General features: G+C 48.5%; 1 protein-coding gene across 2 annotated transcripts; it reads left to right on the top strand.

Annotated features, from left to right (window-relative positions):
* Window positions 1–211: 211 nt before the first annotated feature.
* On the top strand, window positions 212–15,501 carry LOC117042123 (neural proliferation differentiation and control protein 1-like). Of its 2 annotated transcripts, none has more exons than XM_033141608.1 (9): window positions 212–477; window positions 1,627–1,779; window positions 2,237–2,350; window positions 3,960–4,175; window positions 5,734–5,800; window positions 9,594–9,678; window positions 10,056–10,138; window positions 12,154–12,244; window positions 15,384–15,501. In XM_033141608.1, the coding sequence occupies exons 1-9, from the start codon at window positions 405–407 to the stop codon at window positions 15,447–15,449; spliced, it is 948 nt and encodes a 315-aa protein (XP_032997499.1). In that variant the 5' UTR covers window positions 212–404; the 3' UTR covers window positions 15,450–15,501. The 2 variants fall into 2 exon arrangements, with proteins under 2 accessions (XP_032997499.1, XP_032997498.1); XM_033141607.1 differs by having other exon boundaries at window positions 214–477; window positions 12,151–12,244.
* Window positions 15,502–16,312: the final 811 nt, after the last annotated feature.

Below are 16,312 nucleotides of genomic sequence, written 5' to 3'. Positions count from 1 at the left end.
CCCCATCTGTACTTTCATTGACTCATATCCATTATATCTGCTATATATCAAGCCTCCATCTCTGTCTCCAATCAACCTGTCAATCCATCCAGCTATTCATCAATAAGTCTGTCCCCCCACTCCTCCACCACCTTGACAAGCACTCAGCATTTTCCTTCCACCTATCTAATTCTCCATTCCTGCCTTTCTCTCTCCCCCCCCACGCACCCCACTCCTTACACCCTCCCATCCTCAGTTCATTCATAAAGATCCGCAGTCCCTCTACCGGCCAGCGCCAGGTCTTCTCACGGATCCGACTACATGCCAGCAGCTGCAAAGGGGGGGACAACCCCTTGCGATAACTGGTTTGGGGTGGGGGGGAAGTCTTTGCTCACCCCACCCACCTCGATTCATCTTGAAAGGAGATGCAGGGCAAAGCGATACGATGGCTGGGGTTCTTCGCCGCCCTGATAGCTACGGGGGCCAACTGGGAAGCAGGTGAGGGGGGCACCTGGCTGGGGGTTGTGTGGGGGGGGGGGAAGGATGCAGAATCGTGGGGATAGCGGGGTGGGGAGGAGGGAATGGGAGCAGAAATGGATGTGAGTGACAGGTGAAAACAGGAGAAGAAAGGGGCAGATGTGGGAAAGAAGGAGGGGAACAAAAAGGGAGGTAAATATCCAGCCCATTAGAGCGGAGGAAAAAATGGGGGCGAGCAGGAGAACAATAAAGGAGATAAAGGGGACCGAAGGTTGAATGGGAAAGCATGCGAGGTCCGGTCACCTAGAGCGCAGACCCGGCTCTGGTGCTAGGGAACCCGGGAGTCTTGGCACCAGCCCTTTCTGGACCCTTTGGCTCTACGAACTTATTAGTGCTGCCTGTTTATAATCCATCCCATTGGACCTGAAGCCCCTTTCAGCTAAATGCCAAATTGGTTCGGGGCTGGGTGAGGTGAGAGTGGGAGCACTCTGTACATGCTCTTGCCCTGATTATTATACCGTGCGTTCCGAAAATGAATCCTGGCATCAAAGCCCAGGCTCAGATTAATTCCTGACTGCTTTTGACCCAGAATTCTGTTCTCTGGTGTAAAGCGCTAGACCCTTTTCGGATAACTTTGGACATCTTGCTTTTCACCTTCATTGGCGCGACCCTGGAGACTGAAATGTTGTTAAAGGACAAAGACGTCGTGGTTGCCAGCTGTATACAAATTCCCCAAACTGCTAGCCCTCCCTGCTTCGTATACCCACCCCTTTGGAGAGAGGAAAAAGTTGGCTCTTCCCTTGCTTCGTTTCCTTCAGAGATTAACAGCTCTGTGATAGGCAACCGTTCAACAGGTGCAGTTCCTCCCCATATGGAGATACTGAGATGGCAAATGCTCTCTACCTGTTTGATTCCCTGCTTTGGGGAAGCCCGCAGAAGCCCTGGGTGAGGAAAAAGAAGGTGGCAGTCCTGTTTTCTGACCACGCTTACCCTTCTGCACATTGAAATGAAAAAATATGACAAAACCACCCACAGAGAGGATTTTTGTTCAAAATGAAATGCTGAAGACAGGGATGTGATAAAACTTCCATGCTTGAACAATGCTGGTTAGTGCATCTGGGTGCCCCTGATGCAACTTTTTTCAGAAAGCCATATCTTTTTTCCCCCCAGACCCCCTCTGCCCAGCCAAGTACAAAGTCAACTGTCTGCTCCGTCAACGTCTAGGCTGCGGGCCGGAAGGAGCCCCTACCTGTGGCCCTTGCTTCCCCAATTACGAGGAGAACTCTAGTGGAGACTGCGTGCAGAAGAAGGTCCCTAAGCATGGTGAGGAGGGGAGAGGGACCTGGGGGAAAGTCTCAAGGGCTTTAGAGGGACAGCTGAATGGCTGAGAAGACTGGGATCTTTAAAAAAGGTAAAGGTAAATGACCCCTGGACGGTTAAGTCCAGTCAAAGGTGACTATGGGGTGCGGCGCTCATCTTGCTTTCAGGCCAAGGGAGCCGGCATTTGTCCACAGACAGCTTTTCCAGGTCATGTGGCCAGCATGACTAAACCGCTTCTGGCGCAACAGAACACCGTGACGGAAACCAGAGCGCACAGAAACACCGTTTACCTTCCTGCCGCAGCGGTACCTATTTATCTACTTGCACTGGCGTGCTTTCGAACTGCTAGGTTGGCAGGAGCTGGGACAGAGCAACGAGAGCTCACCCCGCCGTGCAGATTGTGACTAAAGGCCTGGTTTTCTCTCTCAATACCTTCTCTATTTTTTTTTTTTATTTTTAGAAAGCAAAACAAAAGGCCAGAAGAAGCCCAAAGACCTGCTCGCTCTCATCCTTTCCCTCCTGGCCAAGCATGAGAAAGGGCTGAAGCCATCAGACATGGAGACCACTTGGCCTGGTAGGCGGAGCCAACAAACGCACCTCTTCTTCCCAGCATGCCAAACATGGGGAGCTGCCTTATACCAAGTTAGATGATTTGGTCCATCAAGCTCACTCCCAGCATTCCAGACCCACTGGCTGTGCTGATGGGAGTTGGAGTCCATGATGGGAGTTGGAGTCCATGAACATCTGGGAAGGCCACCGTTTAGCTTACTGCTAGTGTTGTTCTGAGGGCTAGAAACTATGACTGTCATATGAGCTATTTAAATTTGAGGGGCTGGGGAGAATACAACACAAAAACAGCCCGGGTGGTCATCCCACTGTTAAGTACTACGTGTTTTCCCATCAGTCCCTTTTTGATAGCTCCCTGGACCACATCTCCTTACCTTTGATGAAGGGGTTCTCCTGGAGATTCAGATTGGTTGTTCTGAAGGGTTCCCCTGAAGAAGAGCCTCATTTGAAACATATTGGGTCTAGTAACTGGTTAGCCAGTGTGGTGTAGTGGTTAAGAGCAGTGGACTCGTAATCTGGTGAACTGGGTTCAATTCCCCGCTCCTCCACATGCAGCTGCTGGGTGACCTTGGGCTAGTCACACTTCTCTGGAGTCTCTCAGCCCCACTCACCTCACAGAGTGTTTGTTGTGGGGGAGTAAGGGAATGGAGATTGTGAACTGCTTTGAGACTCTTTCGGGTAGTGATAAAGTGGGATATCAAACCCAACTCTTCTTCTTGTTGTTGTTGATTTATTCAAAGTATATTGACCATGCTCTTCAGCAAAAGTGTCTCAGGGAGCCTTTTTAGCTGTTCCACTAGGGGGTGATATAATGCAGGGAGTAAGGGAAAAGAATTTCCAACTAAATTAAGGTGCCTCCAGACTGTCACTATTTGCCGGGCACAAGTACATACTAGAAGTCTAGGTTTATGCAGTTGAAGAGCTTCTGTCGTCCTATCCACTTAAAACAACAACATCAGACTTCGAGTGGTTTGGAAAGGGATGGTGCACTGAAAAATCTGGGATGAGCAAATGATTAATGGGAAGGTGCAGAAATACCCCCACAAGTAAATAAACAGGAATTCTGGATGACTGCTCACAATATTGTATAACCTCTCTTGCCAACTAATCAGAATGAATACTTGATAAAGAGCAGACTTAGTGCACAGGAACTTCCTCCCTTCCTCATTTGTGCATCACCACACCCTCCTCAAATCTGCTGGGGGGGGGTCAGGAGAACCCCCAGAACAGAATATGGGCGGAGGAGAGGAGAGATGGTTCTGTTGACGAGCAGAAATGCTTGGGCTGGTGGCACAATCTAATTAGCACCAGGTTGAATACAAAATCATAGTATCAACTCCTCTGTTAGGTCTAATTAGAGGCAAACAAACTCTCATAGCTCAGTTGGTAGAGCATGAGACTCTTAATCCCGGGGTCGTGGGTTCGAGTCCCGCATTGGGCAGAAGATTCCTGCATTGCAGGGGGTTGGACTAGATGAACCTTGTGGTCCCTTCCGGCTTTACGATTCTACGAACGCAACTCATTGTCTAACCTCCACACAAGCTTTGTGCAAGTAAATCAGGATGAGAGCTCCATAAATAAGGAGACTTTATTTATATTGACACCTTGCTTTTCAGGCAGCATGGAGGGGTTTGAACCACCCAGCTCCCCCACTTCCTTCCCCACCTCTTTCCCCCCAAATGCCTCCTACTCCGTGAGCGGCAGTCCAGATTCTTCCGAGTCATATGAAGACACCCCAGTCTCAGCCACCACGCCCCCGACAAGAGTGAAAGTAGATTTCAAGCAAAGGTCCCGACCTCCGGCTACAAGTCTGAACAAAGCGGTGTCACTTAGTGAGTAGGAGCGATTCTGCCAAGATGGAGTGGGGGGGGGGAGCAAGCCAGACAAAGGAACTGGGCTGCTTGGAGAGGGGAATGTGGGATTTAGCGAATGGATGCCTTTAAAAGAGGGTTAGACGATATCGTTGGAGTGCATGGGGTGTTAGAGGAGGGTTTGTGCCTCTGGTGGGGGGTACATCATGCTTCTTCTAGGTTGGTTTGTCCACCTTTGGTCCCCACCCTGCACTTGGCTCTCACCTGCGGCTCCTAGAAGCTGCCAGCATGCGACAGCAGCCACACCTGGGAACGGCTTTGAGTGGCTGGCTAAACCAGTATCTGAAGATGTGTGCATGCACACAAAAGCTGATACCCAGAACAAACTTAGTTGGTCTCTAAGGTGCTATTGGACAATTTTTTAAAAAAAAATTATTTCGACTGCGTCAGACCAACATGGCTACCTACCTGAATCTGGCTAAACCAGGTGTGGTGGAGCCTACGGGTCTCAAACCCTCGGTGAGTTAGGGTCCTCCCCTGCATGCAAAGACAGGCTTCAGGGGACTGAGCAGATGAGACCAGTTGTGGGCCAACCAGTCAAGAAGGCGGTTTCTGCACATGCTGTAGAGGGGGCAGATGGGGCTCGCCCACCTGGGAAAAGAGCCCATCTAGGAGACGGAAAGCTGTGATCCTAAACCTCCGCTGCCTTGTGGGAGAAGAAAGGCCTAAGGAGTAAACCCTACACAAATCCAGAGTGGGGGCCCTAAGACGTTTGGACGGCACCTTGTACGCCTCCTTCCGGCAACTCCTGCAGCCAAGCTGGTGCCAGATGTCCTGCTCTGCTTTCCTTTAGACCACATCAGCTAGACCGAGAGGGTGGTCTTGTCATCTGGGCAGACCAGGACCTCCATACACACGGCCCAGGCTTGGGGAGGTCACTTTCGTGCTGCTAATGCTGTGGTCTGACTTCACCCCATGAGGCACACTCCAGCTGCCCCCCTAGATCAAGCAAACCAAGAGAAATACTTAACTAACTGACCAATCGTGTCGGTTCTGGGCCCCCTCCCCAACAAAAACCCTGGCTACGTCCATTATAGTCCACCTCCACTGTTGAGAGGCTGGATGCTTCTGAATACCAGTGCAGTGGTACCTTGGTTCTCAAACTTAATCCGTTCCGGGAGTCCGTCCGACTCCTGAAACCGTTCGAAAACCAAGGCGCGGCTTCCGATTGGCTGCAAGAGCTTCCTGCACTGAAGCGGAAGCTGCGTCGGATGTTCGGCTTCCGAAAAACGTTCGCAAACCGGAACACTCATTTCCGGGTTTTTGGCATTCAGGAGCCGAATTGTTCAATAACTAAGCCGTTCGAGAACCAAGTTACCACTGTAGCTGGAAATCGCAGGAAGGGAGAGTTCTGTTGTGCTTAGGTCTCCCGTTTGCAGCTGACCACTGTGAGAACAGGACTCTGGATCAGATCGGCCACTGGTCTGATCCTGCAGGCTCCTCTTCTGTCCTTATGTGTTTGTTTCTAGAGGTGCTCCTTTATATCTGACACTCAAAGGGTTAACTGTGGTCCTTACAGCTCTCGTGGTGATGTGCACAGTGACAGGGGTTTCCGGACTGGTAGTTGCTGCTATGTGCTGGTACAGGTAGGAAATGTCCTTCCCCCATATTTGTTGCTATTATTATTATTATTATTATTATTATTATTATTATTATTATTATTATTTTAGCACAACGATGTCATTGGTACTTTACAAAGTTCCGCAAGCCAAAACACCAGTCGTTACCCCCAATGAGATTAAAATCTAAATTCAATCAGGGACGAAGTCAGTATGCAAAAGAGAGAAGCAAAAACAAGAGAAAGGAGTGAGGCCTGCAACAAAATGTTGCAGCACCGAGAGCCTTTTGTTCAGGATTCCAGCTGCTCCCTCGCCATTGGTTTTACATTCTTTTCCCCAGCAGTCAGCCTGTGTACACACTCCGGATGGAATTCAACATAGTGCAAGGAATGAGGTTGGCTTGCACAATGGGACATTCCCTCCTCTCTTCCCCCACCCCACCACCCCGTACCTCCTAAACCTGTTCTGGGATCTCCCCCAACCCTCCAGAGCACAATTGGGGGGGGCATGGTGGGTGGGGGAGTCCTGTTACACAAACCAAACTTGTTCCACACGCACAGCAACTTACTCGAATCCTGCCCCACACATTTGAAGCACATGATTTCCCCCAAAGGATTTTGGGAACCACAGTTTGTTGACGGTGCGGGAAACTGTAGCCCTGCAAGGGGTGAACTGAAGTTCCCAGGATTCTCTCGCGAGAAGCAATGCACTTTAAATGTATGAAACAAAAAAATAAAAATTAATTTCCCCCCCCTTCCAGTAGCACCTTAAAGACCAACTAAGTTTGTTCTTGGTATGAGCTTTTGTGTGCATGCACATGAAAGCTCATACCAAGAACAAACTTAGTTGGTCTTTAAGGTGCTACTGGAAGGAATTTTTATTTATTTTTTATTTTGTTTCGACTATGGCAGACCAACACGGCTACCTACCTGTAACTTTAAATGTTTGGTTTGTATGCAGCCCAACATCCAGTATTCTGTGAATACGGAGCATGTTCAGTATACATTAGAGTTGTCAGGTTCCCATCATCACAATTACATTCCCCCCCCCCACTTTAAATGTATTTTGAACTCTTCCAAATCTTGGGACTCCCCCAACTCTGCTGATACATTGCTATTGTGCATAATGCAAGTCCTCGATTTCTTATCACATATCAACAATGCCCAAGTATGATTCTGTAGAAAATCTATAATTTGTTGCCTTCAGACCATAATTTCATTTGCCTGTTAATGTGAATGGGAGATAATATCTAACTGAGATCTCTGCAGGCTGTGTGTGTTTTCCCCCCAATTTGAGTAAGTATACACAAGTTTATATGCAATTTGTATGTAATTAATTGCATTTGTTTTTAAATGTTGAGCATTCATGTGAGGGATTGCCTTTGGTTTTTATAGCTCCTTTGAATAATAATTGACCCAAACAAACGAGACGGTTTTGAAAACCAAATTCTCGAATGTTTGTTTGTTGTTGTTTTTTTGCAGTATCTCGAGATACAGTTGCTTTAGGGGCTGGCTTTTGTTTTGTTTTGTTTTGTTTTGTTTTGTTTTGTTTTTTTGCTAGATAGCCATCTGCACTCACAACATTGAGCATTTGAAATACAGTAAAGGGAATGAGATTAGATAGGTGAATACACAGTTACCTAGGGTTGGCTTCCATAGGGGATGATGAAACAGTTCTGAGACAAAAGGTTTTGTGAAAGAGATGAAGCGACAGAGAAAATGAGTGCAGCAACAGAAGGCCAGAAGGGAGAAGGAAGGTGGCTTGCTTCTTCCAATGTTTTTATTTAGTATATCTTTTAATTGCCCTTCCTGCCAGGGTTGCACACATTGTCTCCCCCACCCTACCCCCAGATTACCCTAGTAAGGACCCTTTGACGTAGATTACAAACTTCATGGGGACAGCTGCTAAAGGACCTCTGGGGTCCCCTCCAACTCTACAATTCTATGATTCTACGCAGGGCATAGCAAGGTAAATTGGTACCCGGGGGCAAAAAATTTTTTGTCACCCCCCCCCCCGAGGCATGGGAAGGTCAGGTGGTACCCGGTGCAGAAAATTTCTTGTCAACCCCCCCATTGATCCCCCCCTCCGCAAAAATGGTTTTATGTTATTTCATATTTTCTTACAAAGGAATAATAACAAGTAATAATAATAATAATAAACTTTTATTTATATCCCACCCTCCCCGGCCGAAGTCGGGCTCAGGGTGGCTAACATCAGATATATAACATTGGTATAAAATCAAGCAATAATTAAATTACCTCCTAAAAACATCTCAAAATCAAATTAAAGTCTAATTAGATGGCTTTCCACAGGGTTAGAGTTGAGAACAGTAAGTGCTCCACTGAACTGAAATTTCAGCCTTCACGACATAGGAAAACAGCCAAGTGGAGGAGGGTCAAGATATTAACCGATATGCATGAAATTTCATATATAGCTATATAATCCCTAGTGTAGGAAGATAAGACCTTCGGAGCAGGCATTTTTTTAAAAAAAATCGTTCCTTGATAATTTGTCACCCCCTCCATTATGGAAAACGGGGTGGCCCACCCCCACCCCCACCCCCATGCTACGCCCCTGATTCTACGACTGAGTGGGGATTTGAACTTACGTCTTTCTAGCCAAAGAGCAACATTCTAGCATCACTCCACCTTGGGGGCAGGGTTCACATCATATCTAGAAGTCTTTTTTCTTTTTGCAAAAGGTATCGACCATTTCTTTCACTCTGCACATGCCCCAGGGCACTCTTTTTTTTTTAAATCGTACTCTTGCCAATCTGGTCTCAAAAGGCCCATATGCTGCAAGCAAAATATCTCCCTCCCTTCTTCTTTGGCAGTCACTCATAGCCGATTAGGATTGTCTTCCATAAACACAGTTTTAACAATGAGTCCGTAAGTGATTGTGGAGGCCAATTCTGGAACCACACGTCCTTCCACAGTGGGGACATTGGTTCCCAGGTGGGAGTTGATCACGGTGTGGATTTGCCAAGCGTGCCTTCCTCTTAGCACGTTTCTCCCTTGCGTCCTGAGTTTGAGTGTCTTCAAAGTCCATGACACCTTTGGTAAAGGCTGTTCTCCAACTGGAGCGCTCGCAGGTTAGTGTCTCCCAGTTGTCGGTGTTTATACTACATTTTTAAAGATTTGCCTTGAGACAGTCTTTAAACCTCTTTTGTTGACCACCAGCATTACACTTTCCATCTTTAAGTTTGGAATAGAGTAGTTGCTTTGGAAGGCATCCGCACAACATGACCAGTCCAACGAAGTTGATGTTGAAGAATCATTGCTTCAACACTGGTGATCTTTGCTTCATCCAGTACACTGGTATTAGTTCGCCTGTCTTCTCAATTGATGTGTAAGATTTTTCGGAGACACCGTTGATGGAATCTTTTGAGGAGTTGGAGACGGCTTTTATAAGTGGTCCACATTTCACAAGCATACAGTAAGGTTGGTAGTACAATAGCTTTGTAAACAAGCATTTTGGTTTCCCGGTGAATGTCCCAGTCCTCAAACAATCTGCACTTCAGTCGGGAGAAAGCCGCACTCGCAGAGCTCAGGCGATGCTAGATTTTGGCATCAATGTTGACCCTTGTGGAAAGATAACTCGGTTATCATAACTGACCCCCCCCCCTCCACACAGAAGAAAATGTGGCCTCCCCAGGTTTAAAAAGCAGGAATATGAAAACTACGCAGGGAGGTTCTTCTCACAAGAGCTTTTGTGGTGATGCTGTAAACATGTGCCAAAATTCATATTGCAGACTGTGGGGTTGTTTGCTTGCCATCTGTAAAAAAAAACACAAAAAACCCACCATACAATTCATTTCCAGGCTACAGAAGGAAGTACACTTGACTCAGAAGATGACCTATGCGGGCAGCCGGGGGAACCAATACCGATATCATCAGCCCAGCGCAGTATGTGACTTTGCCATTGGTTGAATGCTCACTTGGGGCAGGGGGTGCTGGGAGCCCCCTGCCCCCCTGACAGCCCTCAGATCATCACTTTAGAACCCAAGGGGGACATCCAGTGAACCTGAACGGGGGGGGGGGGATTCAGGGGCAGGCGGAAGCCTGCAATTCTTTAAACGCAGTTAAACTTCGGAACTCGCTGCCACAAGATGCAGCGGCCACCAACTAACTCACCACCCTGAGAGTTATATATTACCCCTCGTATCTGGAGCAGCTTCTCAGCTTCAGTTCGGCTACTGTGGGAAATGGGAAGCTGTGTGCTAAATAAGCCTTTGTTTTGGTCCAGGCCGGGCTATTCTTACATTCTCTCTGATGCCTTCTAGTACATGGACTCCCGACTAGCTCAGTCGTGCCAAGTTCACCACTATCAACACCAGAAGAAGCTTCTCACCACAACCAGTGAGGAGTAAGTGTGCTCTTTTCCACATCTCTCCATGGGAGTGGGAAGGTGGGTGCCAAGCAATCACTAAGAGAGCCAGTGTGGTGTAGTGGTTAAGAGCGGTAGACTCGTAATCTGGGGAACCGGGTTCGCGTCTCCACTCCTCCACATGCAGCTGCTGGGTGACCTTGGGCTAGTCACACTTCTTTGAAGTCTCTCAGCCCCACTCACCTCACAGAGTGTTTGTTGTGGGGGAGGAAGGGAAAGGAGAATGTTAGCCGCTTTGAGACTCCTTCGGGTAGTGAAAAGCGGGATATCAAATCCAAACACCTCCTCCTCCTCCTCCTCTTCTTCTTCTTCTTCTTCTTCTTCTTCTTCTTCTTCTTCTTCTTCTTCTTCTTCTTCTGGCAGAAAGGGTTCTGAGCTCAGTGGAGCTAGCTTAAAGGCTCTCTGGTGAAACTTTCAAGTCCCTGAAAGCAGCTGGATCACCACCACCCATCCTGGGGCCATTCCAGATGTTTTGCTGGGTGGGGCGGGTGAAAGTTGCCATTCAAAACATCTGGCTGGATAAATTTCACACTGAATGTCTTTTCAGACTCCAGGCATAGGCCTGATTATTCTCCCCCATCTTTTTAATCACCTTTTAAAGTGATTTAATTGTTTTAACTTTGAAGTGGGTTTCCCCCACTTTAATCTCTGTTTCCTTCAATTTGTTCCCAATCTTCTATTATTATTATTATTATTATTATTATTATTATTATTATTATTATTATTATTATTATATTTTTGGTTTTCCAAATTATAATTTTACAGAAATATATCAAACATAAAAACAAGATTCCAAGGAATCTCCTGGACTTCCATCCTCCCCTTTGTGGGTCCTGTTATATATCATTTCCTCCTGCATCTTTTATGATAGTCCAAATCTTTTGAATCTCCATTGTATCTGGAATTCACCCTTAAACTACAAGTGATATTCCAATCCTACTAACGATTTTAACTGTTTACAATGGTCTTTAAAATAAGTTATAAATTTTCCCTAATTCGTTCCCAGTCTTAATTGATGTCATTTCCCCTTTTTATCTCACTGGATACTTGTATATTTTATGTTGCGAGCTGCTCAGAGAACTTCTTTGTAGCTTGTGGGGTAGCTCAGTCGGTAGAGCACGAGACTCTTAATCTCAAGGTTGTGGGTTTGAGCCCCACGTTAGGCAAAATATTTCTGCATTGCAGGGGGTTGAACCATCTCACCCTTCGGGTCCCTTCCAACTCTACCATTCTATGATCACATCAACACAAATAAATCGTTCTTTTTTCTGATCCTGATCCTATACAGTCATACCTCGGGTCAGTGTGGTGCAGTGGTTAAGAGTGGTAGACTCGTAATCTGGGGAACCGGGTTCACTTCCCCGCTCCTCCACATGCAGCTGCTGGGTGACCTTGGGCTAGTCACACTTCTCTGAAGTCTCTCAGCCCCACTCACCTCACAGAGTGTTTGTTGTGGGGGGAGGAAGGGAAAGGAGAATGTTAGCCGCTTTGAGACTCCTTAGGGTAGTGATAAAGTGGGATATCAAAACCAAACTCCAAACTCTTCTATGTGTGCTTCAGGTTGCGTTTTTTCGGGTTCCAGACACGGCAAACCCGGAAGTGTTTGCTTCTGGGTTTCACCCGGCGAGCATGTGCAGAAGCTTTTTGCGCAGTTTGCACATGCGCAGAAGCATTCTGCGCAAGTCGCACATGCGCAGAAGTGTGATATCGCTGCTTGGGTTACAGACTTTTCGGGGTGTGAACAGCACCCCGGAATGGATCGGGTCCGTAACCCGAGGTACCACTGTACTAGAATATGCTATGCCAACATGTTTAAATGTTTCTTTGATTGTCTTTGAATCTTCCCACCCCACTTGCCATCCTTTCCTGCCACACCACAGGAGTAAATCCAGGAGCTGGGGAGGATATATATTTTTAGAAAGCGGGTGGAACCTCTAGGGGTTTCCATCTCCTGAGGTCCCTCATCTCACACTGTTGCCTCCTTCCTTCAGCAGAGAACCCCCCAAACCAGTAGAACAGCTCTCCACAGAGTCAGAGACTGAGAACGGAGATTACACCGTGTACGAGTGTCCGGGACTGGCGCCGGTATGTATGGCAAGGTCCTAGGTTCAGTTTCTTGGCATCGCTAGGTAAGGCCAGTGTTGGCCTAGACGAACCAAAGAACTGGCTCCATATAAGGCAGCTTCTTATGTCTTTCGGAATACTTCAGTGTGTGGTGTGTGAAGGGCCAACCCAGGGAATTTTGCCGCCCTGGCGCCACCCCTGCCCTCCTGCTTCTTGCTGCCACCTGGCACCTGACACTCACCTCTACAGGGCACTCACCTGTGCCAGGTGCTTGCTGCCACCTGCTCCTGGACCCTGGTTGCAGTGGGGCAGTCCTTTAAAAGGTAAAGAAAGGGTAAAGGTAAGGGACTCCTGGACAGTTAAGTCCAGTCAAAGGTGACACAGGTGGGACTGTGGTCTAAACCACAGAGCCTAGGGCTTGCCGATCGGAAGGTCGGCGGTTTGAATCCCTGCGACGGGGTGAGCTCCCGTTGCTCGGTCCCTGCTCCTGCCCACCTAGCAGTTCGAAAGCACATCAAAGTGCAAGTAGATAAATAGGTACCGCTCCAGCGGGAAGGTAAACGGCGTTTCCGTGCACTGCTCTATTTCGCCAGAAGCGGCTTGGTCATGCTGGCCACATGACCCCCAGAAGCTGTACGCCGGCTCCCTCGGCCTATAGAGTGAGATGAGCGCCGCAACCACAGAGTTGTCCGCGACTGGACCTGACGGTCAGGGGTACCTTTACCTAAAGGACTCCTGGACAGTTAAGTCCAGTCAAAGGCGACTATGGGGTTGGAGCGCTCATCTCTCTTTCAGGCCGAGGGAGTTGGCGTTTGTCCACAGACAGGCTTCTGTGTCATGACTAAACGGCTTCTGGCGCAATGGGACACCGTGACAGAAGCCAGAGTGCACAGAAACACCGTTTACCTTCCCGCCACAGCGGTACCTATTTATCTACTTGCACTGGTGTGCTTTCGAACTGCTAGGTTGGCAGGAGCAGGGACCAAGCAACGGGAGCTCACCCCGTCGCGGGGATTCGAACCGCCGACCTTCTGATCGGCAAGCCCAAGAGGCTCAGTGGTTTAGACCACAGCGCCACACACACACACCTTTACTCACCCCCCGGGTTGCTCAAAAGAAGGCAAGCGGGAGGAAGATGGCCGCCCAGGGGCAAGTAGAGGAGCAGGCTGTTGCAGCTGCTGGGATCGGGGAGCAGGTGGCAGCAAGTACCTGGCAGAGGTGAGTGCTGGGCACTGGGCACAAGTCATGCAGCAGTGAGGGGAGGAAGTGGCAGTGGGGGTACCAGCTCTGCTTGAGGGGTACAGGGTGTGGTATTGCTGCTGCCGGTGGCAAGGCAGCGGGAGGTTCAGCTCCCGCCCCCCAACCACAGCTGTCAACTTTCCCCCTTTTTTTTTTTTAAGGGAAATTCCCTTATTCTGAATAGGATTCCTCGCAAGAAAAGGGGAAAGTTGACAGCTCTGCCCCCAACCAAGCTCTTCCTTCTCTCTCCTCTTTGGGCAATGGCTTCTCCTCTTCCTCTCAGGGTGACACCCTGAAGCAGCTGGCTTTAGACTGGGGCTTGCCAGGGGTGGGTACTTTGCATTGGCGCATGAACCCTGTCCTCAGAATACCCTTACGCCTTTCCACCAAAAAAGAAGCAGAAATAATCCAGCATAGAAGAAAAAGAAATAATCTAGTATGGCGTGGGTGTGAAATGGTTCACCTTGGCTGCAGCGGTCGAAATTCTGGCAGTGGAGTTCTGCCCCGACTGAAGCTTCCATGTCGTCTCTGAGGGCAGCCCCATGTATAAACGCATTACAGTAATCTAGCCCGGAGGTTACCAGAGGCACGAATCACGCTAACAAGGCAAGATTCATTTACTGAAGCTGGTGAAAGGCACTTCAGCAATGCTGGTTCGATACCTACTCTTTCAGGGCGTGCATAATCTTATCTACAACTAGTCAAATGTCAATTTCCCAGACATGAGAACTACCTACCCCCAGTGCCTCCATTTTATCAGAATTCAGTATTGGTTGACTGGCCCTCCCGTTGCCGAGTCCAGGCATAAATTTAACACCTGCCTCAGGTAACAAAGAGAAACAGAGCCAGTGGCATATGGATGGCACCCCACAACAGTGGGGAGACTGTGGCTCTCCAGATATCCTCACCCCTGACCACTGGCTGTGCTAAGTGGGGCTGAGGGGGGCAGGAGTCCAAGAACATCTACAGAGCCACAGTTTCCCCATGCAGTTAAAGAGTGTGGAGGACAAAATGAAACTTTGCAGAGCTCTATAGCATGGGCTAAGAAAGGTGAAGCAGCAAACTCCCAATGTTACTTTCTGAAACCAATCCTGCAGCTGGGAGTGGGGCCACTCTATCACTGCGCCCCCTGCTCCAACCCACACAGCAGATCCAGTAGGAGATCATGGTTGGGCCTCCCAAAAGCCTCCGAGATGAGATTGAAGATAAAGCAATCATCCTTACTGCCTGTCTCTCTTGCACAAGAGGTCACACACGGGGCGGTGGGAGCTATTCTGGTGCCACACCTTGGCCTGAACCCGGATTGAAATGTCTAGAGATAATATATCTTCCAACTGTGCCTGGAGCCAGACGCTTGCAATCTTCTTGGAACACCTCACCTGCAAAAAAACAAAAAACAAAAAAAACGGGCTATTTGGAACAGGGTTGTTACAATCTTCTGAATTCAGGGTGGGTTTCTTAAGAAGTGGCCACACAGCTGCCTCTTTCAAGTAGGCCAGGACCTCGCCCTCTTGAGATGTGGCATTGATTATCTCTGGGAACCTACTCAGCCAATCACTTTGGGCTAGTTGCAAATTAGTCAAGGTGGGCAAGAGGCAGGCCAAGGGCAGACCTGAGCCGGGGGGGGGGGGAACCTGGCCAGGTGATCCCGCCTGGTGCCGCAAACACCGCCCACCTGGGAAGGGAGGGCGGAAATTGTCAGCCAAACGTACCATGTCTGCACCGACTGAAACCGATGCCGTAAACTCAGACTAGACTTCATATTGAATATCTGCACACACAGGAATCACACCAGGACAGTCACGGAGGCCAGAGGGGATATGAGGTTCTGCTGCACGTGTGGGTTGGCCACTGGGAATTTGGTTCCTTTTCTTTTCCAAGAATGCTTTGATTAACAACTCCTCCTCTTCTCTTTCTGCAGAGTGGAGAGATGGAGATCCACAACCCACTCTTCGATACCTCCACACTAAACCGATGCCCTCCCTAAGTGCATATCCTCTCTCTCTCTCTCTCTCTCTCTCTCTCTCTCTCTCTCTCTCTCTCTCTCTTTCCTTTCTCTTCTCATCCGCATCTCCAGCTCCTGGATTAATAGAGGGATGATGCAGCTTCAGATTCATAAAAAAAAACAAAAACAACCCACTCCCATTAGATGCAGATTGTCCGCCTTTCCTCTTTAAAGAAAGGCAGCTTTGGAATGACTCATCCATCAGCCACACACACACACACACACACACACACACACCATCATCTCACCTTCATCTTCTGGGAATGGTTCAAAAGGGGGGGGGGGAACCGGCCATTAGGATCTATATTTTTAGGAGATATAGATCACCTTCAAATCCACATCTAGAGTCTCTGGTATTTCTGTCTTTGCTAGAAAACCCTTTTTTTTTTTCAAGCTCTCCTGATTCTATCTACCTGGAAGCATTTAGTCTGTAAAGCTGTGCAAGCCAGGGGCGAAACGAGGCTTTATTTCACCCAGGGTCAAAGACCCAGTTTGGCACACCCACACATCTGTGCACACACAGAGACTGAGAGCCTGAATAGTTCCCCTCTGGAGGCTTCACCCTGGGCAAAAAAAACTGGCTAGCCCTCCTGTAGCTATGGCTCTGTGTAAGCGGAATAAGACTCCCCCGTGTGTAACTGATATAGATGCCCTCTGTATTCAGATTGAGGTGTGCGTCCCCCCACAGATGTTGCAGTGCCCTTCGGCAGGAAGCTACTGATGTGGATACATGCGCTGCACTGAGCTTCTGGGCTCTGTTGAACGCGCTGGGTCCATCTTTTGATGCAAAAGGGAGCCTGCATGCGTCTCCGAGAACTGGTGACGTCTGATGGCGCAGCTGGCAG

The sequence above is a fragment of the Lacerta agilis genome, chromosome 2 (assembly GCF_009819535.1).
Source record: "Lacerta agilis isolate rLacAgi1 chromosome 2, rLacAgi1.pri, whole genome shotgun sequence".
Classification (NCBI taxonomy): Eukaryota; Metazoa; Chordata; class Lepidosauria; order Squamata; family Lacertidae; genus Lacerta; species Lacerta agilis.
This window is presented reverse-complemented; position numbering and strand designations above follow the sequence as displayed.

Excerpts from the sequence above, each read along its gene's own strand:
- LOC117042123 (XM_033141607.1), top strand. The coding sequence starts at position 405 with ATGCAGGGCAAAGCGATACGATGGCTGGGGTTCTTCGCCGCCCTGATA. Across the intron at positions 478-1,626 it reads GGGGGCCAACTGGGAAGCAG|ACCCCCTCTGCCCAGCCAAG; the intron begins GTGAGGGGGGCA and ends TTTTCCCCCCAG. Across the intron at positions 9,679-10,055 it reads GATATCATCAGCCCAGCGCA|TACATGGACTCCCGACTAGC; the intron begins GTATGTGACTTT and ends GATGCCTTCTAG.